Source organism: Sinocyclocheilus rhinocerous, unplaced genomic scaffold (genome assembly GCF_001515625.1).
Source record: "Sinocyclocheilus rhinocerous isolate Xijiao unplaced genomic scaffold, SAMN03320098_v1.1 scaffold1159, whole genome shotgun sequence".
NCBI lineage: Eukaryota > Metazoa > Chordata > Actinopteri > Cypriniformes > Cyprinidae > Sinocyclocheilus > Sinocyclocheilus rhinocerous.
The window spans coordinates 282,318-302,803 of record NW_015634336.1 but is presented as its reverse complement, the minus strand read 5'-3'; the positions used below and the strand labels follow the sequence as shown (position 1 = coordinate 302,803).

Genomic DNA, 20,486 nt, shown 5'->3' with positions numbered 1-20,486 from the left:
TGGTCTGTATTAGGGCTGTCAAAATGACTGAAAAACTAAATTCGAATTTTCTACTTAAATATTATCAAAATTCGAATTATATTCAGATTTAAAAGGCATAATTTCAGTTAGGGGGGAAAAAAGCTTTTGGCTTCTCTCCTGAGGCCACAAGAGGGCGCATCGAGCAAAATATTATGCATGTTTCTTCAAAGTGTAATAAAATAACACGACTATCTGAAAAAAAGTGCATAATGTTTAAAATAATGTTTATAAACCATATATAATTAATAAAGTTGCTTAAACAATTAGAAAAAAACCCCCAGCACCATGCATGTATAGTTTAATACAAAGGGCCGAAAACCAATCACAAAGAGTAGGCTACTTTCTTCATTTAAAAACATGAGATACAGTGGGATGGGGAAAAACCGCCATAAAGTCTTGAGACATGTTTTTTAAAAGTTGAACTTACATTAATTTTACATGGCTTTCTAAACATGCTGCTCTCTTGTGAGAGACGCGCGTGCAACGCTGATAGATGTCCCTCTAGAAAATGTGATAAATATGCGTTCTGTGTGAACGGCTTGGTTTCAGTTTTGACGTAAACAACATCTTCTCCACACTGATGCTCTCGTTTTCTGCAATATATTGAATGAACAACGTAGCAGCACCGCATCTAGTGGGTTCAACTGGATAGGCTAACAAAAGCATTAAAATGCAATGACACTTAGCCTACATCGTCTTCACATTTCATGCGCCACTGATAGGTTGCCTGACGGCTGACGCAGACCTAAAATTCGAATGCAATGTTTTTGCATTCAAATGTGATTTTTTTTTTTTGAATTCGACGAATATTCGAAATTCGATTTTTTTTTTGACAGCCCTAATGAGCACTGCACGTTTCAAAGTCGAAACCTGGTGCGGGTGTTTTTACATCACTGTATTTCTGAAGGAAACCGACTTGTCTTCAGAAAATTTTGGATGTCATTTTCATTTCATCTTGCATTTAATGCCTGATAAAGCAGCGTTTGTGAGTGAAGCGCTGCTTTGTGTACAGCCGTTACCAGGGAAAATCTATTTCCCTAGATAATGAATTTAGATGGAGGCGGGGGAGTGCCGCCACAAATAGAGTGTAAGGCTGTGGGAAACAGTGCATTTATGTCTGGTTAGTTAGTGGCTCACCTGCGATGCGTCTTCCTCTTTAGACATGCAGTCCAGCAGACTGTCCAGCTCGTCTCCAATCAGCTCATTGTCCTCCAGCAGCTGAGACACGGGCACCGAGAGCGGCACAGCTCCGGACAGACCCAGGGCCTCGTGGGAGTCGCTCACGGGGACCGGAGCGGGTAAGACAGGAGACGGCCAATCAGAGTCAGCTGTCAGACAGAGAAAACACTGAACATGAACACAATCAGCTGCAGAGTTAAGACTAGACTGCAGACACGTTTGTAATGAAACACCAGCATACTGTACACATTATACTGTCTTCTTTTGATAAAAACAGCATGTGAAAGGGCATGTATACATATACAGTATATAAATATATATATATATATATATATATATATCTATAGAGTTTTAATACATTTTGTTTAAAAGCATCTTAAGTTTTAGTACTTTGATAAAATGATGTCTAAAGATATATAGATATAATTCATACTGGAAATAGGTATAAAGTGTCTTCTGCTCACCAAGGCTGCATTTATTTGATAACAAAAAATATTTGATAAAGTGAAATATTATTATAATTTAAAATAGCTGTTTTCTATGTGAATATGTTAAAATGTAATTTATTTGTGTGATCAAAGCTGGTTTTTCAGCATCATTGCTCCAGTCTTTAATGTCACATGATCCTTCAGAAATGATTCTAATATGCTGATTTGCTGCTCAAGACACATTTCTGATTATTATCGGTGTTGAAAACAGATGTGCTGCTTCATATTTTTGTGAAAACTGTGATACATTTTTATTTATCAGGATTCTTTGATGAAGAGAAAGTTCAAAAGAACAGCATTTATTTGAGATAGAAATCTTTTGTAACATAATTAATGTCTTTACTCTCACTTTTGATCAATGCATCCTCATTTCCTTCAAAAAATTATACTCACCCAAAACTTTTGTACATTAATGTTAATTAATGCATTTGGCAGGCAGATTTATCCAAAGGGATGATGCAATGAAAAAATTGTATCAGTTGATGCATTCTCTGGGAATCAAGCGCATGACCTTGGTGTTGCTAACGTCACACTTTACTGTCTGAGCTGCAGGAAAACATGCTGCATTCCTACTATTAGTATGCTATTCAGTGTCTTTGAAATACCTGCGGAGTCAGTCACTTCCTCCAGCCCAACAGAAGAAATCTGCAAACAAACACCAAAGACGTCTCAATCTACTCATCATCAGCTAGCTGAGCCGAAATCCAAAGATGAAATTCATGAGAAATTAGTTTAAAACCGTAGTTTTGGTTTTTTAAATGAAGTCCTGCCTCATCTAAAGGTGATGGCGCGACAGAGTCGTCCTCAGAACCTGCTGCTTTCCCCCTCTGAAACAGAAGAACAGATTTGTTTCATAATATGATTATCTTTCTCAAACATTTCCTTATTGCACTCAAAACAGTGTTAAAAATATTTCAACAGCATGCACAGGATTGTGGGTACTCACGTGAGAACTGATGTACGCTTTTCTGTTTTTCAGGCCCAGACTGGCTGCAATTTCCTTGGACAAATTACTGATCGTCTGATCCTGAAAAACATAGAAAATATGACAGACACAACAGACAGAAATCACAAGACCCAGACAGTCACATGACCCTGATACAACTAATCAAGAACATGTTTAATGAAACATATCTAAGATAGCAACAAAAAAAAAAGAGTTACAGTTAACTAGCAAATGAGTAAATTATCCTTCCTGACTTTACCAAACAAAAAGAGTTTAGAATGAAATTAAGTAAATCAATGCATTTTTATTCCTAATTATGCTAAATAACCATTTATTTCAGTTTAATTTCTTAAGAATTTGTGATTGTCAGACATTATAAATGTTTTTGAATGCTGGGTATTCATTTATTTACTGTGCATTAATTAGTTTACTCCAATTTAAATGTTTAGAATGGTTTTTAAATTGACACACTGCTTTAAATTAATAATCTACATATTTAGTTTCATAGGGGTTTCAGTGATACAGATTAAAGCACAAACAAATAAATATAATCATTTTTGGCCTTTTAGTGACATTAAACAGTATGAAATGGAAAATATTGAAAAAAAAATGTAATAATGGAATGGAAAGATTTTTTTTTTCACAGGAAACAAAGTACATTTGAAATATTCTGATCTAAAATACAGTAAATATCTAGTCAAAATAATCACAGTATTACAGTTTTTCACAATTGTTTTTGTGTGTGTGTATATATATATATTTTTTTTCTTTCTTTTTTTTTTTTTCTCATTAGTTTACTCCAATTTAAATGTTTAGAATGGTTTTTAAATTGACACACTGCTTTAAATTAATAATCTACATATTTAGTTTCATAGGGGTTTCAGTGATACAGATTAAAGCACAAACAAATAAATATAATCATTTTTGGCCTTTTAGTGACATTAAACAGTATGAAATGGAAAATATTGAAAAAAAAATGTAATAATGGAATGGAAAGATTTTTTTTTTCACAGGAAACAAAGTACATTTGAAATATTCTGATCTAAAATACAGTAAATATCTAGTCAAAATAATCACAGTATTACAGTTTTTCACAATTGTTTTTGTGTGTGTGTATATATATATTTTTTTTTCTTTCTTTTTTTTTTTTTCTCTTTCTTTCTTTCTGTATTTCACATACATCTGACCAGCATAATCAATCTTACAATGTTTTTTTCCTCTTGCAAAGTCATAGAAACACTATTAGGGAAAATGGTAACACACAAAAAAAAAAAAACATTTTTATAGTTTCCATTCACCCTTGAGGTTTGCCAACCCTGACGACTTCTGAGAACCCGTGAAAAGGGTCCATTAGATTACAGAAGAATTACAATTAATCCCATTTATTTAGCATTAATATATCAGCACATGTTAATTGAGCAGCAACATTTACTTCCACAAGGATAATAACAGATGTTTGTTGTTTACCTGCGGTGAGGCCAGCAGACATGCAGTGCTGCAGTCGTATGCCTCTCTCAGTTTTCCAGACTCCTTCAGACACACGGCCTTACGATACAACGCCTTAGCGCTGTCCTTACACACCTCCAGAGCGCGATCGCAGTCCTTCACACTGCTGTCAAACTCACCCTGACACAGACAGAGAGAAAACACACATGACTTCATCTGCAACATAAAATATGTGACCCTGGACCACAAAACCAGTCATAAGGGTCATTTTTTTATAATCTGAATAAATAAGCTTTCCATTGATGTATGGTTTGTTAGGATGGGACAATATTTGGCCGAAATACAACTATTTGAAAATCTGAGGGTGCAAAAAAAATCTAAATATTGAGAAAATTGCCTTTAAAGTTGTCCAAATTAAGTTCTTAGCAATGCATATTACTAATCAAAGATTAAGTTTTTATATATTTAAGGTAGGAAATTTACAAAATATCTTCATGGAACATGATCTTTACTTAATATCCTAATGATTTTTGGCATAAAAGAAAAATTGGTCATTTTGACCCATACAATGTATTGTTGGCTATTGCTACAAATATACCCGTGCTACTTATGACTGCTTTTGTGCTCCAGGGTCACATATAAAGCATCCAACAAGAACCTTAAAGGCCAAAATCCAGAAACGAAGTGAATTTTAGCACTTTCATCCTTAAGTCAATGGGTTTTTTTGGATTGGTTTTTGGTTAAGCTCAAGAGATTCTCACATTTTATTCTATGACATAAAATACATCAATAAAACCCCCCTTTTTTTTTTATGCTACCATGGTGTAATTTGTTTATAGCCTATGTTTGGCTTTTATCTTCTTCCATTTTATTTAGGTTTCGAAATAATAAAAGATGTGTTCTGATTATTGTAAAGAGCAAAACGTTTAAGAATCATTTTGTTGTTCTCAGAGCTTATTTTTGACAATAATCCAAAGGCCAATAGAAAAATCCCATTGGGTTTTTGTCAAAAGAATCTGAGTGATGCTAACTTCCAGTTTGGCCTACAAAAATATGTAGATCTTGGTGTCAAATTCACCATGTTCTGATGGACGGCTGCGCGGTTGATGTACAGACTCTCCAGCAGGGCGGCGGGAACGTTCAGCCCCTCAGCTTGAGCGTAAAACGCCACGTTGACGCCCTCGCTGAAATGATCACGCGCCTGCGTCCAGTCGCCCTCTCGAAACACGGCATTGCCCTCATCTAAGAGATCACACACCAGCTGAAGCACAAAGCCCTGATGAACAACAACAGCAAAGAAGAAACAAACAGACAGCTTATTATAGAATAACTTTTTAAACTGGTCCAATCATGCTAAATGACTTTACTTAGCTCTACTTTAGAGAGAAAATGTGAATTTGTCTTAATTTAGATAAGCGTTTGTGTGCAAAATATTTCCTCAAGCCCAACCTCATAGCCTTCAGGGTCCGGATAAGGCAGAGAACTTCTGTAGACACGAAAAACAAAGCACAAATCAACACGGTGTTTGAGATACGACAGTCAGCAGGACTGAATGATACTTAAAGTAAACGAATAATCCATTTTTGTAGTACTTGATGAAGCTCAGCGCTCTCTGAATCTCCTCCCGGCGCTTCTGACGCTCACCGCTCATGTTTGACCATCACAACCCTGAAAAACAAACAGACACGTGTGCAAAAGTTCACGTTTACCAGCTGTTCACCGTTTGTCTCAAAAGACACCAATGCTCTCTTAAAAGTGTGTATTATTAACCGAATATTTGGTGTATAGACTGCTGTATTAAACATTGAAGCGTCAACGTTTTAAATTATTATATCACAGTGTACAGTATATTTATGCATTTTCAGCAGTGTATTTGTACATTTTCATTTGTGTCGGATGAGTCAAAAACTAGTTGACTACCTAGAGAGCATTATTATCAGGCTATAGCATGCCGCTATCCCAGCTATCACAAGAATGTTCTGAAAATACTTTTAAAATCATTGTAAAATTATGAGAAAGTTATTTCTGAACGTTTTCTAAACGATCAAATCTTTGATTATTAACTTAAATTTTCAAAACGTTTGAAAAAAATGTTTTGAATATGGTTATGTAAAGAAAACATTACAGAAACGTTACATTTTTATCATTTTACAAACATTATGGAGATTTTATTGATTTTGTTGTATTGATTACCATTTGTATAACCACAGTTGTACTACTAATACCATGGTTAAACTACGGTTAGTAAACCAAGGTTAATTTGTGGTTACCATGTTTTTTTTTGGTAAAACAACGATTAACGTTAATTTTCGTAAGGGCAACTAAAAGAATTCAGAAAAGCGTTTAACAATGTATAACTAATGTTTTTTTGTGTTATGAGAACGTTATTAAAGACCAGATAACTTTGAACGTTAACGTTACTGGAAGAATGTTTGTAACTTTGAGAGAATCTTAGTCAGAGATCTGAGAACGTTCCCTTGGCTGGGACGACACTCAAAACCGTTAACTTGTAGTAGAAGGGAGATAACTGGAGATTTGAAACACGCCCAAACTCGACTTCACTTCCTACCATAAACAAACCGTTTCTGCAAAAACGAAACTAAAGCAGCTGGACATTCAGGACGACAGTCTAATAATCAATAAAGTCAGCCACAAAAGAGCACATATACCCTCAGAATAAGGTCACACTAGAATCACAGAGTGTGAACTCACAAACTTTCCAGATGACTCCAGTCAGACTCACCTGTGTCTGGAGAAAATCGCGACAAAGGGCGCTTTCTTCTGAGTTCCGCGCGTGTTTCCTTGGCGGTCTGTGTGTAAAACATTAGAGGAATGACTGCCAGATCATTAGCTGGTCAATCTCAAGACATTTGCCAAATGTGTGTGAACATGCACCGCTCCCTCGCTGTGAACCCGACTAATGTTTCCAGTTAATAACCGTTTTTCCACGAGACGAGCGCGGCTGCACCAACAGGAGGCGCTCGACCTTCATTCAAATGCGTTTAAATAAATCTCTCGACGTTTTTTCGCATTATTGGGAACGTGTATAGTGTAAAAGGCATATTATTTTGAGCATGTTCCTTTATAGAATTGATAACTGGGATACAAAGTAAAACACACCATATTTTAAACACTATAAAATGATGTCAAGTAATCTATGCCCAGTAATCAACGAACCACTGTGATTGGTCCATCCTGACCAGCGATGAGTAATGTAACACGTATCACGTGACAGTGACGCTCCGCAAAAACGTCCGTTAAATAACTATTAAACTTTAACAAAAGTTTTAAAGAAAAAAGAACACTGAACATGCTCTATCAAAAACATGCATTGACCTGTTCGTAAGTAAATATGCTTAAACCTAGGTTAGTTTGTTGGCATTAAATGTGTCCTTGTGTTTTGGGAAAAGTTTGAGTCAGATTACAGTGGCCTTGAATTCCCTCCAAGCATTTCAGTATCTCTACAAGAATCACTGTGAAAAACATGTTTATACGTGATGTTACACTCCCGCCTCTCTCTTTCAAATTACTAATAATTAAATTTGCCAACAAAATCAATCTATACAATGAATTAGTTCAATGTATGATCCTAAACAATAAAAAAAATCCATAAATAGTGTCTTTATGATTTTTATATGGTAATTTTTATTAACACTAACAGTAAAAGGCAAAAAAAAAGTCCATGCTAAATAAAATAATATACGAACTACAAATCCCATGAACCCTTGCGCGTCTATACCACTACGTCATCAGAACGAGCGGGAGGTAGTACTGCACCCACAAAATCATATTAAACAACACCTGTAAGTACAAACTGAATATTTATATGCTAAGTTTGCTCCGGAAATGAGTGTCGATATAGTGGCTGTAAATAGGCTGCGTCACTTGAATCGTGTTTTGCGTGCTGATCTTGCGTCAGTGTGAATCTGAAAACACATGTTCATAATTCATATAACGTTAGATAGACACATACATTCATGTAAACATACACACATCACTTTAGGGGTGAGCAACAGCAGTTTAAACACTATTAAGAATATTTAACGTTTTGACATGCAAAGTAGGTTTACGTGGGATGAATTGATCAGTGCAGTTTAATTAATATTAATAAATTATATATTTAATTGCTAATTTACATAGTTAATAATAGTAAATGTAACATGGAAATTAATGATATTAGTAAAAATATATTAATTCATTGTAATAATGAAGTGGGTTTGATTCTAGTGTGTCAAATGTTATCTTTATGAATCACAAGAACTTTCTTTGTCTCTATAGCAAAAGAGATGCAATCAAGTTAAACTCTTGTGTTCATGTATTTTCTTCAGTTGGTGTCAAGATGGCATCAGATGATGTGGCAAATCTCGCCGACTCGTTGGCCAAAACTCAAGTCGATGAGGGCGAGCTCAGTTATAAAGGACAAGGCCTTAAACTGGACAACGCTCAGTCTGGTGAGCTGATGATGATCTCCTAATTTTGCATGTTTCTCTATCTTCATGAAAGAGTACCAGAGGTAATGCTGTTGTGTTGTGTGCAGTGGAGAAGATGGTGAAGGCGATCGAGGAGTTTGACGGTCTGCGAGCGCTCAGACTGGAGGGAAACACCATCGGCGTGGAGGCAGCGCAGACCATCGCTAAAGCCCTGGAGAAGAAGAGCAACCTGCAGGTGCATGTGCCAGATCATCTGGACTTATTCCCAAACCCTAAACACAGCCTAAAACAGGAGTTCTCAACTGAGGGATCATGACCTGAAAAGCTTAAAGGCAGCAGAAAAGAAACTATGCTAAATCAAGTAATTTAATGCACCCAGCCATGCATCGTAATGACAGAAATATAAACCAGCTTATCAACTTTTAAAAGGCACGAGAAGACAAATTACATGTCAAAGACATTGTGTCAACACAAACGCTACAGTATTTTTCCACAAGTTTATCTGTCATTTGATGTAGTTAAGACTGATGTCAGCATGGACAGGTTGTGCAACATCATCACATGAACAAATATGACCAAGACTTGCAGCGGGATAAAACTAAATTTATGTTGAACACAAATTCGACATTATGATGGATAAAAATGATGAGATGGGAAATAAAATGAGAAATTATATTTCAGTGCATTATCCTGCAAAACTTTTACGTTTGCCCAAGAATCTTTGGATTTGCAAAGTAATTTGAATATAGATTTAAATAATAATAATAATAATAATTTAAAGTTTAAATATATTGGTAACGCTTTAACAATAAGGTCTTATTTGTTAACATGGATTAATAGTGAGCAATACATTTATTTAATGTAGCAGTATATTATATATAACGGTATATAACTAATAATTAGTATTTGAGTATGTTAGTAACTAACTTTGTTAGTGTTAGTTAATAAAAATGTTCATGTGGGTTCACAGTGCATTAACTAATGTTAAAAGATACAACTTTTGATCTTCGAAATCTATGTAGTAAATGTTGAGATTAACATTAACATTGTTAGTTCATGTTAACTAATGTTAGCAGATGAAACCTTATTGTACAGTCTTACCATATAATATTTCCTCACATTATATAGTTTATATATTTTCCATCACCATATCTGCTTAGGAAATCAGTATAGTGTGTTTTGCACATTGAATTATTGGCTGCCAAGAGCAAGAAACCACATTTAGATGATAATATTGTGCTGATAATAATGTTTATGAAACACATTGTCATATAGTGATGTAAAATTTAGAAACAAATTAAAACTATCTTCTTTACCGCTATTGTTTTTCTCTCATGTTAGTGCTGCCACTGGAGCGACATGTTTACCGGCCGCCTGCGAGCTGAGATTCCTCCAGCACTGGTAAGATGGACACTTAATGATTTAATTCTACATCTTTTAGAGCAAAGACTTTTACAAACTCTTCATCAAACCCAGTGTGCTCATAGTTAGTAGTCGTGACTATAACAGTCTGTTTAATGCTTGTAAACGTCGCCTCTACAGGTTTCTCTGGGCGACGCATTAATCACGGCTGGAACTCGGCTGAAGGTTCTGGATCTGAGCGATAACGCTTTCGGACCCGATGGCGTGAAAGGCATCGAGAAGCTGCTCAAGAGCACCGCCTGCCACACGCTGCAGGAACTGCGTCTGAACAACTGTGGAATGGGCATCGGAGGAGGAAAGGTGGGCGGGGTTTATGATACTGGTGTCATCATGCCCTGAACAAGTGGGCGTCACTGTTGTGCTCTATTATATTGCCAGTTTATTTCTCTGGAAATTTGGTGTTGCCTGCTTTTCTAGATCCTGGCGGCAGCTCTGACGGTGTGTCATAAGGAGTCGAGTGCGCTCGGCGCCCCCTTGCAGCTGAAGGTGTTCATCGCTGGCAGGAACAGACTGGAGAACGATGGAGCCACAGCGCTGGCGCAGGCCTTTCAGGTGCTAAACCATACGAGAAATGACTAGGGATGGGTATCGTTAAGGTTTTAACGGTATTACCTTAGAAGCCAAAATCGAAATAAAAAAATTAAATCAGCTTAATATAACAGCCACAGGCCTAAAGTGTAAGCAGATGTTTGAATGTTTAGTTCTCTCTTCTATCATAATTAAACAGGGCTTTCATGTTGCGCGTGCTGAAGCTCCTCCGTGTGGGCGCGATCTTGCTTCTGAATTGTGAATAGCAAAAATGCATCATAGACAAATGTTTGAAAAACAGCTGGCGACTCTGGTGAGATAGAATTTGCAAGATAATGTATATAGCAATAATAAATGTATGTGTGTTTTCTTAATTTCTCCAGTACCGATAGCAGAACCGTTAACGTCAGAGCTTATCGATACTCCGGTCTTTCATAATTTAGCCCCGGGACCGATTAAATACTGGGTTTCGGTACCCATGCCTAGAAATGACCCTGAACTACAATCTTCCAGAATAATAATGATAATTTTCTTGATTTACATTCCTTTGGTGCTTTAAAATATACCCGATTGCTGACCTTTGTCATTAGGTCCATTGTAGATGTTGTTCGGTTTTTCTCAGCTGATTAATCCTTTGGTGTTGGTTCATTGCCTTATCTTCTCCATTTGTTCAATGGTGTTGATTTATCTTCTCCAGTGGTCCACTGGTGTTGGTCCATTATGTTGTCTTTTCCATTACTCATTACTTTAAAATCCATTGGTCCATTGCTTTATTTTCTCCATTGGTCCACAGGTATTGGTCCAATGGCTCATTGCTTTATCTCCTCCAGGGGTCCATTGGTCCATTGCTTTATTTTCTCCATTGGCTCATTGCTTTATTTTCTCCAATGTAGGAGATAAACCAATGGACCAACACCAGTGGACCAATGGAAAAAATAAAGCAATGGATCAATGGAGTAGATAAAAACAATGGACCAACACCAGTGCACCACTGGAGAAAATAAATCAATGGGCCAATGGACCATCATCCATGGTGCACTGGTGTTGGTCCATTGCTTTATCTACTCCATTGAGCCATTGCTTTATTTTTTCCATTGGTCCATTGGTGGTTGACCTATTGGTCCTTTGCTGGATATCTTCTCCATTGGTCCATTGCTTTATTTTCTCCATTGGTCCACAGGTATTGGTTCAGTGGCTAATTGCTTTATCTCCTCCAGGGGTCCATTGGCCCATTGCTTTTTCTCTAATGGAGGAGATAAAGCAATGGACCAACACCAGTGCACCAATGGAGAAAATAAAGCAATGGGCCAATCGACCATCACCCATGGTGCACTGGTGTTGGTCCATTGGTCCACTGCTTTATCTTCTCCAGTGATCTATTGCTTTGTTTTCTCCATTGGTCCATTGTTGTATCTTCTCCATTGGTGCACTGGTGTTGGTCCATTGGTCCACTGCTTTATCTTCTCCAGTGATCTATTGGTGTTGCTTTATCTTCTCAGTTGATTGGCAGTCTGGAGGAAGTGCACATGCCCCAGAATGGCATCAATCACCTAGGAGTCACAGCTTTAGCCACAGCAATGCAGCACAACCCACAACTGCGTGTCCTGAACCTCAACGACAACACTTTCACCAAGAGAGGGGCGATCGCCATGGCACAGGTACACTGGAAAACAGATACTGCGATTTAGCTGGAAAATCTGTGGAATTATTGAAGAGCTGTACAATATCAACAGCGAAATACAAAAATTGAGCTGTTAAAAATTAGTAGGGATGCACCGATACCACTTTTTCCAAGAATTTTTGGGTATAATTTGTCACAGTTTACTTTATTTTGCTATCCTCATTTACATAAATGAACTATAGTGTCCTGCACCCACTAGTAAAAATGCCCATTAAAACATATTTTAAGTTTTTGTCATTGTCTGAATATGGCACTTATCACATGCTGTGTGGTATCGGCATTTGGTATCAGGGCATTTTAACGAGTACGAGTTGAAGTACAGGAGCTCGGTATCGGTGCATCCCTAAAAATTAGTAAACAAGTTAACTATGTAATTTGGATGTTTTCTTTTCACTAGTATGAAAGAAGAAATGTTAAGGAAGCAAAATAGCCCAAAATTGATCAGTGAATGAAAACCAGTGTTTTTTCCTATAGTTTCTTGCCTTCATTTCAAATGTGTTTCTCTGTTTGTTAGGCATTGAAACACCTGCGCAATGTGCAGGTGATAAATTTTGGTGACTGTCTTGTTCGGTCTGAAGGAGCCAGTGCCATAGCAGAGACCCTGAGAGAAGGACTGCCGATACTCAAGGTACTGATAGGTGATCAATATCTATGCTTTGTAGTTTTGGAAAAAGAACTTTAACTGGTGACATGAAAAAAGCTAAATCAGTAAACATGCTCGTCGATCTCACTCAACAGGAGCTGAATCTGTCTTTTGGGGAAATCACAGAGGGAGCTGCGCTGGAAGTGGCTCGATCCGTACAGCATAAAGATCAGTTTGAAAAACTCGACCTGAATGGTACAAACACATATAAAAACAGAAGAAAAAAACATCACAGCATTGTCAGGATTTATCTGCAAACATCTGAACAATCAGCAATAGTTGATGCGCTGGTTAAGCCAAGTTTAGCTCTCAAAAAATGGTGAAGAACAGGTTATAAACCTGTGACAGTCTTTAAAAGACATTTAAGATTTAAGTAAGATTAAACATTATGCTAAGGCTGTGTATTTGTCTATTTGCTTGGAAGGTTAACGCATTGCTATAATCATCTAATACATAACACTGTTTAAATATGTTAAAATACACTAATAGTGATAAAGAAATCACTGTGGGTTATTAGAGTTAACTAAACTAAAAACTAAAATAAAATAAAATACAGGTGCATCTCAATAAATTAGAATGTCGTAGAAAAGTTCTAAAAATGTTTTTTTTTATTGGTCTTATGGAGTATTCTAATTTGTTGAGATAGTGAGTTGGTGGGTTTTTGTTAAATGTGAGCCAAAATCATCACAATTAAAAGAACCAAAGACTTAAACTACTTCAGTCTGTGTGCATTGAATTTATTTAATACACAAGTTTCACAATTTGAGTTGAATTACTGAAATAAATGAACTTTTCCACGACATTCTAATTTATTGAGATGCACCTGTAAATGTTCATTAAAATATATTTTTTTAAAAATGTTATTTCGGCTAGTTTCCAAAGAAATATAATTTTTATTTAGTTTAAGTAGATGTACTAAAATAACTGAAACTGAAATTTAAAAAAAAATAGCAAAAACTTTATACATGTATGTATTAAACTAATAAAAATGACACAAAAACAACTAAATTACAAAAATTTTAAAAATAAAAATGAATTCCAAGTATAAACAAAACTATATTAGTATCTCAGTGGTAAGACTGGTTACAGAGTTATAATCGTAAACTACTACTACTAATACAACTATTTTTGTCAATTGAAATGAAGAAGAAATAAAATATAAATATCTGATGAATAATTTTAAATGAAAATTGAAAGTTTTAAGTTGAAACACTAAAATTATTAATTGGAAATAAATAAATACTAAAACTGAAAAAAATAGTAAATTAAATCCAAAGAGTAATATAAAATTAAATCCAAAATCCAAAGAGTAATATAAAAAGCTAGTAAAAAGACATAGGCACAACAAAATGACTAAAAATTTAACTAAAATTAAAATGACAACTGAAAACATGAAAATAAAAGTTTCAAAAATATTATTAATTAATTAAATATTATTAATATTATTATATATTATTGATATTATTATATATTAAAACTAAAACTAAAGTTTAATAAAAACTTGACATAAACTTGTGTAATTAAGAAAAATACATACTGCAGCAACATTTACAAACACATCCACATCATACATTTGGTTGTGTTTGTCATTAGGTAACAGTTTAGGTGAAGGCGGCTGTGAAAATCTGCGAGAGGTGATGAAGAACATGAACATGGCAGACAAACTGGGCTCTCTGAGGTATCAAACACACCCCGAACTAAAAACGACATTGTGACATTGTGTTCATGACAGTTCAGCACATTTAAAATTCTCTTCATCTTAATGCAAAGAAGAGATATTTTTAATCCTTTGCCTGATTTGCACGAGCTTTCGTTTCTCACATGATTTTTTATGAATGGAGCGTCATTCCTTCTCATGTCACAGTGATGACGAGGGAGAACCTGAGGAAGATGAAGATGAGGAGGATGACGATGATGATGATGAAGAAGAAGATGTGGAGGAGGAAGAGGAGGAGGAGGAGGAAGAGGAAGAAGAAGAGTTAGAGGAGGGAGAAGAAGAAAATAGTGAATTAAACCAGGTTTGATCAAACAGTCAATTCTTTCCGTTTGAAGCAAAATTTCAATCAACATTACAAAATAGAAAACATAAGTGAGAACAAAATAAATGTGTATCCGTTTACGTAGTTCTCAACGCCGCCTTCAGCGCCTCGTACTCCAGACGTCTCGTCTTTCCTGAGCTTTCCATCTCCAGACAAACTCCTGCGACTTGGCGCAAAGAGAAGCTTCCTCATCCAGCAGCAGGTCCGTCTTTTCAGCTTGTGACTTTTACAATCGTTTATATTAATTTCAGGGTTTCTGTGGCTCTTAAAAAGTTTTAACTCACCCTTCTGCAGTTTAAGGCCTGAAAAACATCTTAAATCGGAGCAGAAAACCTTATATTCATATATTTGTGGCATTAATTGTTGCAAAATATGAATATCTTCCTCACTATTTATCCTGTTTTCCAATACAAACATCTAAGCATCCTTAAATCAAGATACATTTACTTGAAATGCAAAATGAACACATGAAGTCTTGTTTTCTGAGAAACTGAACAAAATTAAGTGAGTTTATGCTTGAAACAAGAACAAATATCTGCCAGTGAGGTCAGAAAACTTGTTTTCCCTTTGAATTCAGTTGATTTTTTTTATTTTTTTTTTGCCCAGTGGCAGATATTTGTTTTTATTTTAATCAAACTCATTTTGATTATTTTATCATTTCTTAAAAGGGTCATATGATGCGATTTCAATTTTTCCTTTCTCTTTGGAGTGTTACAAGCTCTTGGTGCATAAAGAAGATCTGTAAAGTTACAAAGACTAAAGTCTCAAATACTCTAGCCCTCCGGCCGTTCCTCACTCTAGCCCCCGGCCTCCACACACTGTAGCCCACCGTGTGTGGCGCTGTGTTTCGTTGTGAAAGCGAAACTACCGTATTGACCCGAATATAAGACGATGTATTCGGCCAATCATAACGCACTGGATAGCTGGCCAATCAGAGCACACCTCGCTTTTTCAGACCGATGAGCTTTGTAAAAATCGACGCGTTTCAGAAAGGCGGGGCATAGAGGAGAAACAATAATGTACAGTATGTGGAAAATAATGTGTTTTTTTAACCTTAAACCGCATAAACACATTTCATTACACCAAATACACAAAATAATGTTCTTTTTAGGAACATCATATGACCATATGAAGACTTTTTCGAGTCATTTTGCTTTCTCAAGTAAATGTATCTTGATTTAAGAATCTTTAGACATTTGCACTGGAAAACGACAGAAATACTGAGGAAGAACAGCACTTGTTGGCAGTGTGATCAGATGGTACAGTAAAAGTTATTTCCATATCTACTGTTTAGGAGCAACAAGAAGTCTTGTTTTCTGAGAAACAGAACAAAATGAAGTGAGTTTATAATTAAAAGAAAAAACAAGTTTTCGTACCTCATTGACAGGTATTCTTGTTTGAAGCATACAGTCAATTGTGTTCAATTTCTCAAAAAACAAGACTCCATGTTAAATTTGCATCTCCAGTAAATGTCTCTTGATTTAGGAATGTTTAGATATTTGTTGGAAAACGAGACAAATACTGAGGAAGCTTTTAATTTTTTGCAATGTATGCAACATTAAATGCCATGACTTGATGAATTAAAGACTTTCTGCTCTGGATTTGTGGAAGGGTGATTTAAGACCAGCAGAAATCCTGTTACTTAGCCTCTTTAAAAATCTTAAATTTACCTTCATTAAACCTGCAGAAACCCTGATATCTAAATCCTGTGTAATCAGAGTTCGGAAGGTTACTTTGGAAATATAATAGGTTACAGATTAGTTACCCTATTCAAAATGTACTAAGTAGTGCATAACTATTTCAATTAATTTATTAAAGTAAAGTAACTGATTACATTTGATACATTTTTGATTACTTTTATAAATTTCTAACAAATGTTTTGAAACATTTTAAGCAGGCAGGTTAACCTTACAGTAGCACTCAACACTGATTACTCTCAGACTTTCAAAAATCTTTCATCTTGAAATTAAGATTATAATAGTTTAATTTTAACGCACAGCCACTACAAAATCAGACGTTTGCACCTCTTTTTACTTTGAGATCATTCTGAGGTAAATACAGATTTTAAATCATGACATGAAACCGTTAAATAGCTATGATACTGTTTTTAAAATCAAATCTTTGCATATTAATTTCAGGAAATACTGGCATCTAACAATGCCTTGGGGGGGAAAAAAAACAGTTAAAGCATAAACATAGACCCAAACAGGAAATAAAACGGTTAACAGTTATCGAATAAGCATGTGTCCTAATCTCCTGAAACATTGGTGTCTCATATTTTAGAGCAGTCACTGCAATTTGGGAAAGAAATCAATCAAATCTGTACGTATGTGTGAAAATATTCAAATATTACCCCCTTTTGTAATCATTACCATTTTCATAAGTAACTAATTTAATTACACATTTTTTCTCAGTAACTGTAACTGATTACAGTTACATTTATTTTGTAATTAAATTACATAATTCCGTTACATGTAACTAGTTACTCCCAACACTGTGTGTAATGTTTGTCAGTCCCTGTGTGTCAGTCCCAGTGCTGAGTGTCAGCGTGTTTTCCGCAGGTGGACGTGTCAGACGTGAGTAAGACCGTGGAAGCGTTTCTGAAGATCTCGTCTGTGTATAAGGAAGATGACGCCGAGGTGAAATCGGCCGTGCTGGAGAGCATCGGTGAGATGAACATCCGTCAGACGGCTGCTGGACGATCTGAGACGTCTGACTGATTCTCGTGTGTCTGTGTGTTTCAGACGCAGTGCTGAGTAAAGCCTTCCTCACACCCTCCTTCCAGGGCTTGAGTTTTATGTCGTCGTTGCTGGTGATGCTCGGGCTGTTGAAGGTACAAACGTTTAGCGCATTCAGACCGGGAGCGAAAACTGAGCTAATCTGTTTGCTAATGGATTTTACATATAGTTTTTCTGTTTGTTTCACTTGGAAATATCATGCAACTAAAATAGGTTATGAATGTCATTTCATGTTGGCTTTCTGTCATTCCAACACTGTTACTTGTTGCTAAATCATGCTGTTCATGCCACATTCTCTAAAGCATTTTATCAGCACGATTCTCCGGTTCTCAGGATGTTTAGCTAACTTGTCTACGAAATCTGTGCATGAAACAGCTTGAAATTGTACAGAACTGTGTTTTTGTCAAACACATTGATGTCAAAGATCCTCAAATATTGCAAACAACCCTCTTTCTCAAATATAAAGGTGTAATTTTTAATGTAGACCCATGCAGATCATTTAAACTATGAGGAAAAAAACTGTAAGCATGCTATTATAGCACATACAACATGTTTAAAAAGTATTCATGCTAATTTTTAAGATTAAAAATGTATCATTCTTAATAAATGTTGTTAGGGTTTCTGCAAGTTTATCAACTTTATTAAGAACAATTAAAGAAAATTTTATGTCTAAGGAAAATGCAATGAGTGTATTAGCAGGACACTAAAAGTTTAAAAATACAACTCCCAACTGATTTCCATTAATTTTAATTAATTTTACAAAAAAATTGCTAAACTATAACATGGAAATAACTTATAATGCACCTTCTGATCACACGGAACAAAATGTTCTTCCTTTAGTATTTTTGTCTCGTTTCCCAGCACAAATGTAAAAAAAAAAAAAAAAAAATCTTAAATCAAGATTCAAAAACGACATGATGCAATGTCTTATTTTCTGAGAAATGTATCAAAATGAAGTGAATTTAAAAAATACACTGAACAAAATTATAAACGCAACACTTTTGTTTTTGCCCCATTAGTCATGAGCTGAACTCAAAGATCTAAGACTTTTTCTATGTACACAAAAGGCCTATTTCTCTCAAATATTGTTCACAAATCTGTCTAAATCTGTGTAAGTGAGCACTTCTCCTTTGCCGAACAGACAGATTTGTGAACAATATTTGAGAGAAATAGGCCTTTTGTGTACATAGAAAAAGTCTTAGATCTTTGAGTTCAACTCATGAAAAATGGGGGCAAAAACAAAAGTGTTGCGTTTATAATTTTGTTCAGTGTATGTATATCTACCAATGGGCTCAGAAAAATCTACTTTGATTCATAGCGAAACAAGCCTTTTTTGTTTTAAGCATTAACACACTTCATTTTCTTCAGTTTCTGAAAATAAATTTCTTGATTTAAAGTCCGCATGAAATCAAAATTGACTTTATTTACTTTACTAGCGCACATTGCTAGTAAAGCAATGTGTCTTGATGTAAACAATTAATCCATGCAAGTTAATCCGCTGAAAAAAATTGTCAGGTCTTAAAAAGTATTAATTTGCCCTTCCACAGACCTTTATTTTTATTTTATAAATTTCTGCACAAAACTATACTGTATGTATATTATATTATTATATTATAGCACTTGTATATCATTGCTCTTTTGTTGATTTTGATTGCTTCCATTGTCCTCATTTGTAAATCGCTTTGGATTGTAAATCGCTTAGTAATTTAGCGTCTGCTAAATGACTAAATGTAATGTATATTTCAAATTTTATTTTGTATTTTTTTATCTCATTTCATCTCACCCTGAACCCCAGTTTGAAAACCCCTGTCCTAATAGAAATGCAATTGGTTTCATTACTCACCATGACTAAAGCAATAAGCCCCAAGAAGCCGACGCGAAGCAGAGTGCCTAAAACCCCCTTAGCTGTTATAAATTCACTGTAAACCACGGCTTCACGGGGCTTATTGCTTTTATAAAATGGTTATTCCATATACGTAGTAAGGTTTCACAAAATAAAACAGAGCAAAGAAAGTGTAATGATAATAAAAACATTATTCTTCCGTCAAACAATGTAGTTCCTCAGAACCAGTTGTGGTTGCAACAAAGTGGTTGCCGAGCAACAGACAAATATAAACAAAGGTGTATGTTTGTAGAGTAATTTACAACAGCTTCGAACGCGGCTCAACCAATCAGAATCAAGGACCGGAACTATCTGTTTTATAATAGAACTGTTGGACCTGATGGTGGAAAGTGTGTTTTGATGTTCATCTCTCTCTCTGTAGAGTGAAGACAAGCTGAAGCCGGTGAAGGTCGTCCCAGGACATCTACAGTGTTTGGAGCATGCAGTGAAACAGAGTTATTTCCCTCGAGAACACATCACTGTGCTGAACGCTTTCATGGCCAGGTAACCCAACAAACAGAAGTGTTTACCTTTATGAACGTTTTTTGTTATTAACAGCATGTGATGCGTTTGATTATTTTATATACAGGCCGAATAAGTCGCTGGAGCCGTGCGGCAGTGCTCGAGATCGCTTGCAATCCACCCTGCAGAAACTCAAACCTGAGAGCTGAACAATTCTGAAACACACGTGTGCTTAAAAGACTTGCATCTGATTTTTAATATTAAACAGTCATAACAGGTCTTGAAACCTCACCTGATTTCCTGCCTAGTTTATCTTCCATCTAAGCCAACATTCAGATTTATAAAAACAATCTTTAACATGGAAAAGTGCTTAGCGCCAGGGCATATCAACTATTTCAGAATTGAGGGTACAGAAAGTTCAAGTGTAATATTGGTTTATTCGAATGATAATATATATGATAATGATATATAATATATATCAGAATATAGTTACTTTTGCTATGAATAAAGTTCCTATGACATCAAAATTGTTGATACCACTGAAATTTCATAAAGCTTATCACCAATTTCAACACCGCAAA

The 20,486-nt window shown here is 35.6% G+C and overlaps 2 protein-coding genes across 4 annotated transcripts in view; one reads left to right on the top strand and one right to left on the bottom strand.

Annotated features, from left to right (window-relative positions):
- LOC107745532 (zinc finger CCCH domain-containing protein 7B-like) overlaps window positions 1-7,041 on the bottom strand; it is a 23,684-nt gene extending 16,643 nt beyond the window's left edge. Inside the window, exons 1-9 of the mRNA XM_016559433.1 lie at window positions 6,824-7,041; window positions 5,673-5,748; window positions 5,530-5,566; window positions 5,159-5,356; window positions 4,102-4,260; window positions 2,635-2,715; window positions 2,459-2,515; window positions 2,294-2,333; window positions 1,159-1,349 (exon numbers count right to left, since the gene is read on the bottom strand). Coding sequence (XP_016414919.1) covers window positions 1,159-1,349; window positions 2,294-2,333; window positions 2,459-2,515; window positions 2,635-2,715; window positions 4,102-4,260; window positions 5,159-5,356; window positions 5,530-5,566; window positions 5,673-5,731 — 822 coding nt within the window. The 5' untranslated portion in view covers window positions 5,732-5,748; window positions 6,824-7,041. The remainder of the gene's footprint in view (window positions 1-1,158; window positions 1,350-2,293; window positions 2,334-2,458; window positions 2,516-2,634; window positions 2,716-4,101; window positions 4,261-5,158; window positions 5,357-5,529; window positions 5,567-5,672; window positions 5,749-6,823) is intronic.
- Window positions 7,042-7,796: 755 nt separating this feature from the next.
- rangap1a (RAN GTPase activating protein 1a) lies at window positions 7,797-20,370 on the top strand. Of its 3 annotated transcripts, none has more exons than XM_016559406.1 (16): window positions 7,797-7,883; window positions 8,409-8,531; window positions 8,618-8,745; window positions 9,852-9,911; window positions 10,053-10,232; window positions 10,350-10,484; window positions 11,960-12,118; window positions 12,656-12,769; window positions 12,880-12,979; window positions 14,378-14,462; window positions 14,649-14,802; window positions 14,909-15,025; window positions 17,385-17,490; window positions 17,568-17,656; window positions 19,826-19,947; window positions 20,033-20,369. In XM_016559406.1, the coding sequence occupies exons 2-16, from the start codon at window positions 8,420-8,422 to the stop codon at window positions 20,112-20,114; spliced, it is 1,743 nt and encodes a 580-aa protein (XP_016414892.1). In that variant the 5' UTR covers window positions 7,797-7,883; window positions 8,409-8,419; the 3' UTR covers window positions 20,115-20,369. The 3 variants fall into 3 exon arrangements, with proteins under 3 accessions (XP_016414892.1, XP_016414893.1, XP_016414891.1); XM_016559407.1 differs by having other exon boundaries at window positions 7,823-7,845; window positions 20,033-20,370; XM_016559405.1 differs by lacking the exon at window positions 7,797-7,883 and adding an exon at window positions 8,071-8,140 and having other exon boundaries at window positions 20,033-20,370.
- Window positions 20,371-20,486: the final 116 nt, after the last annotated feature.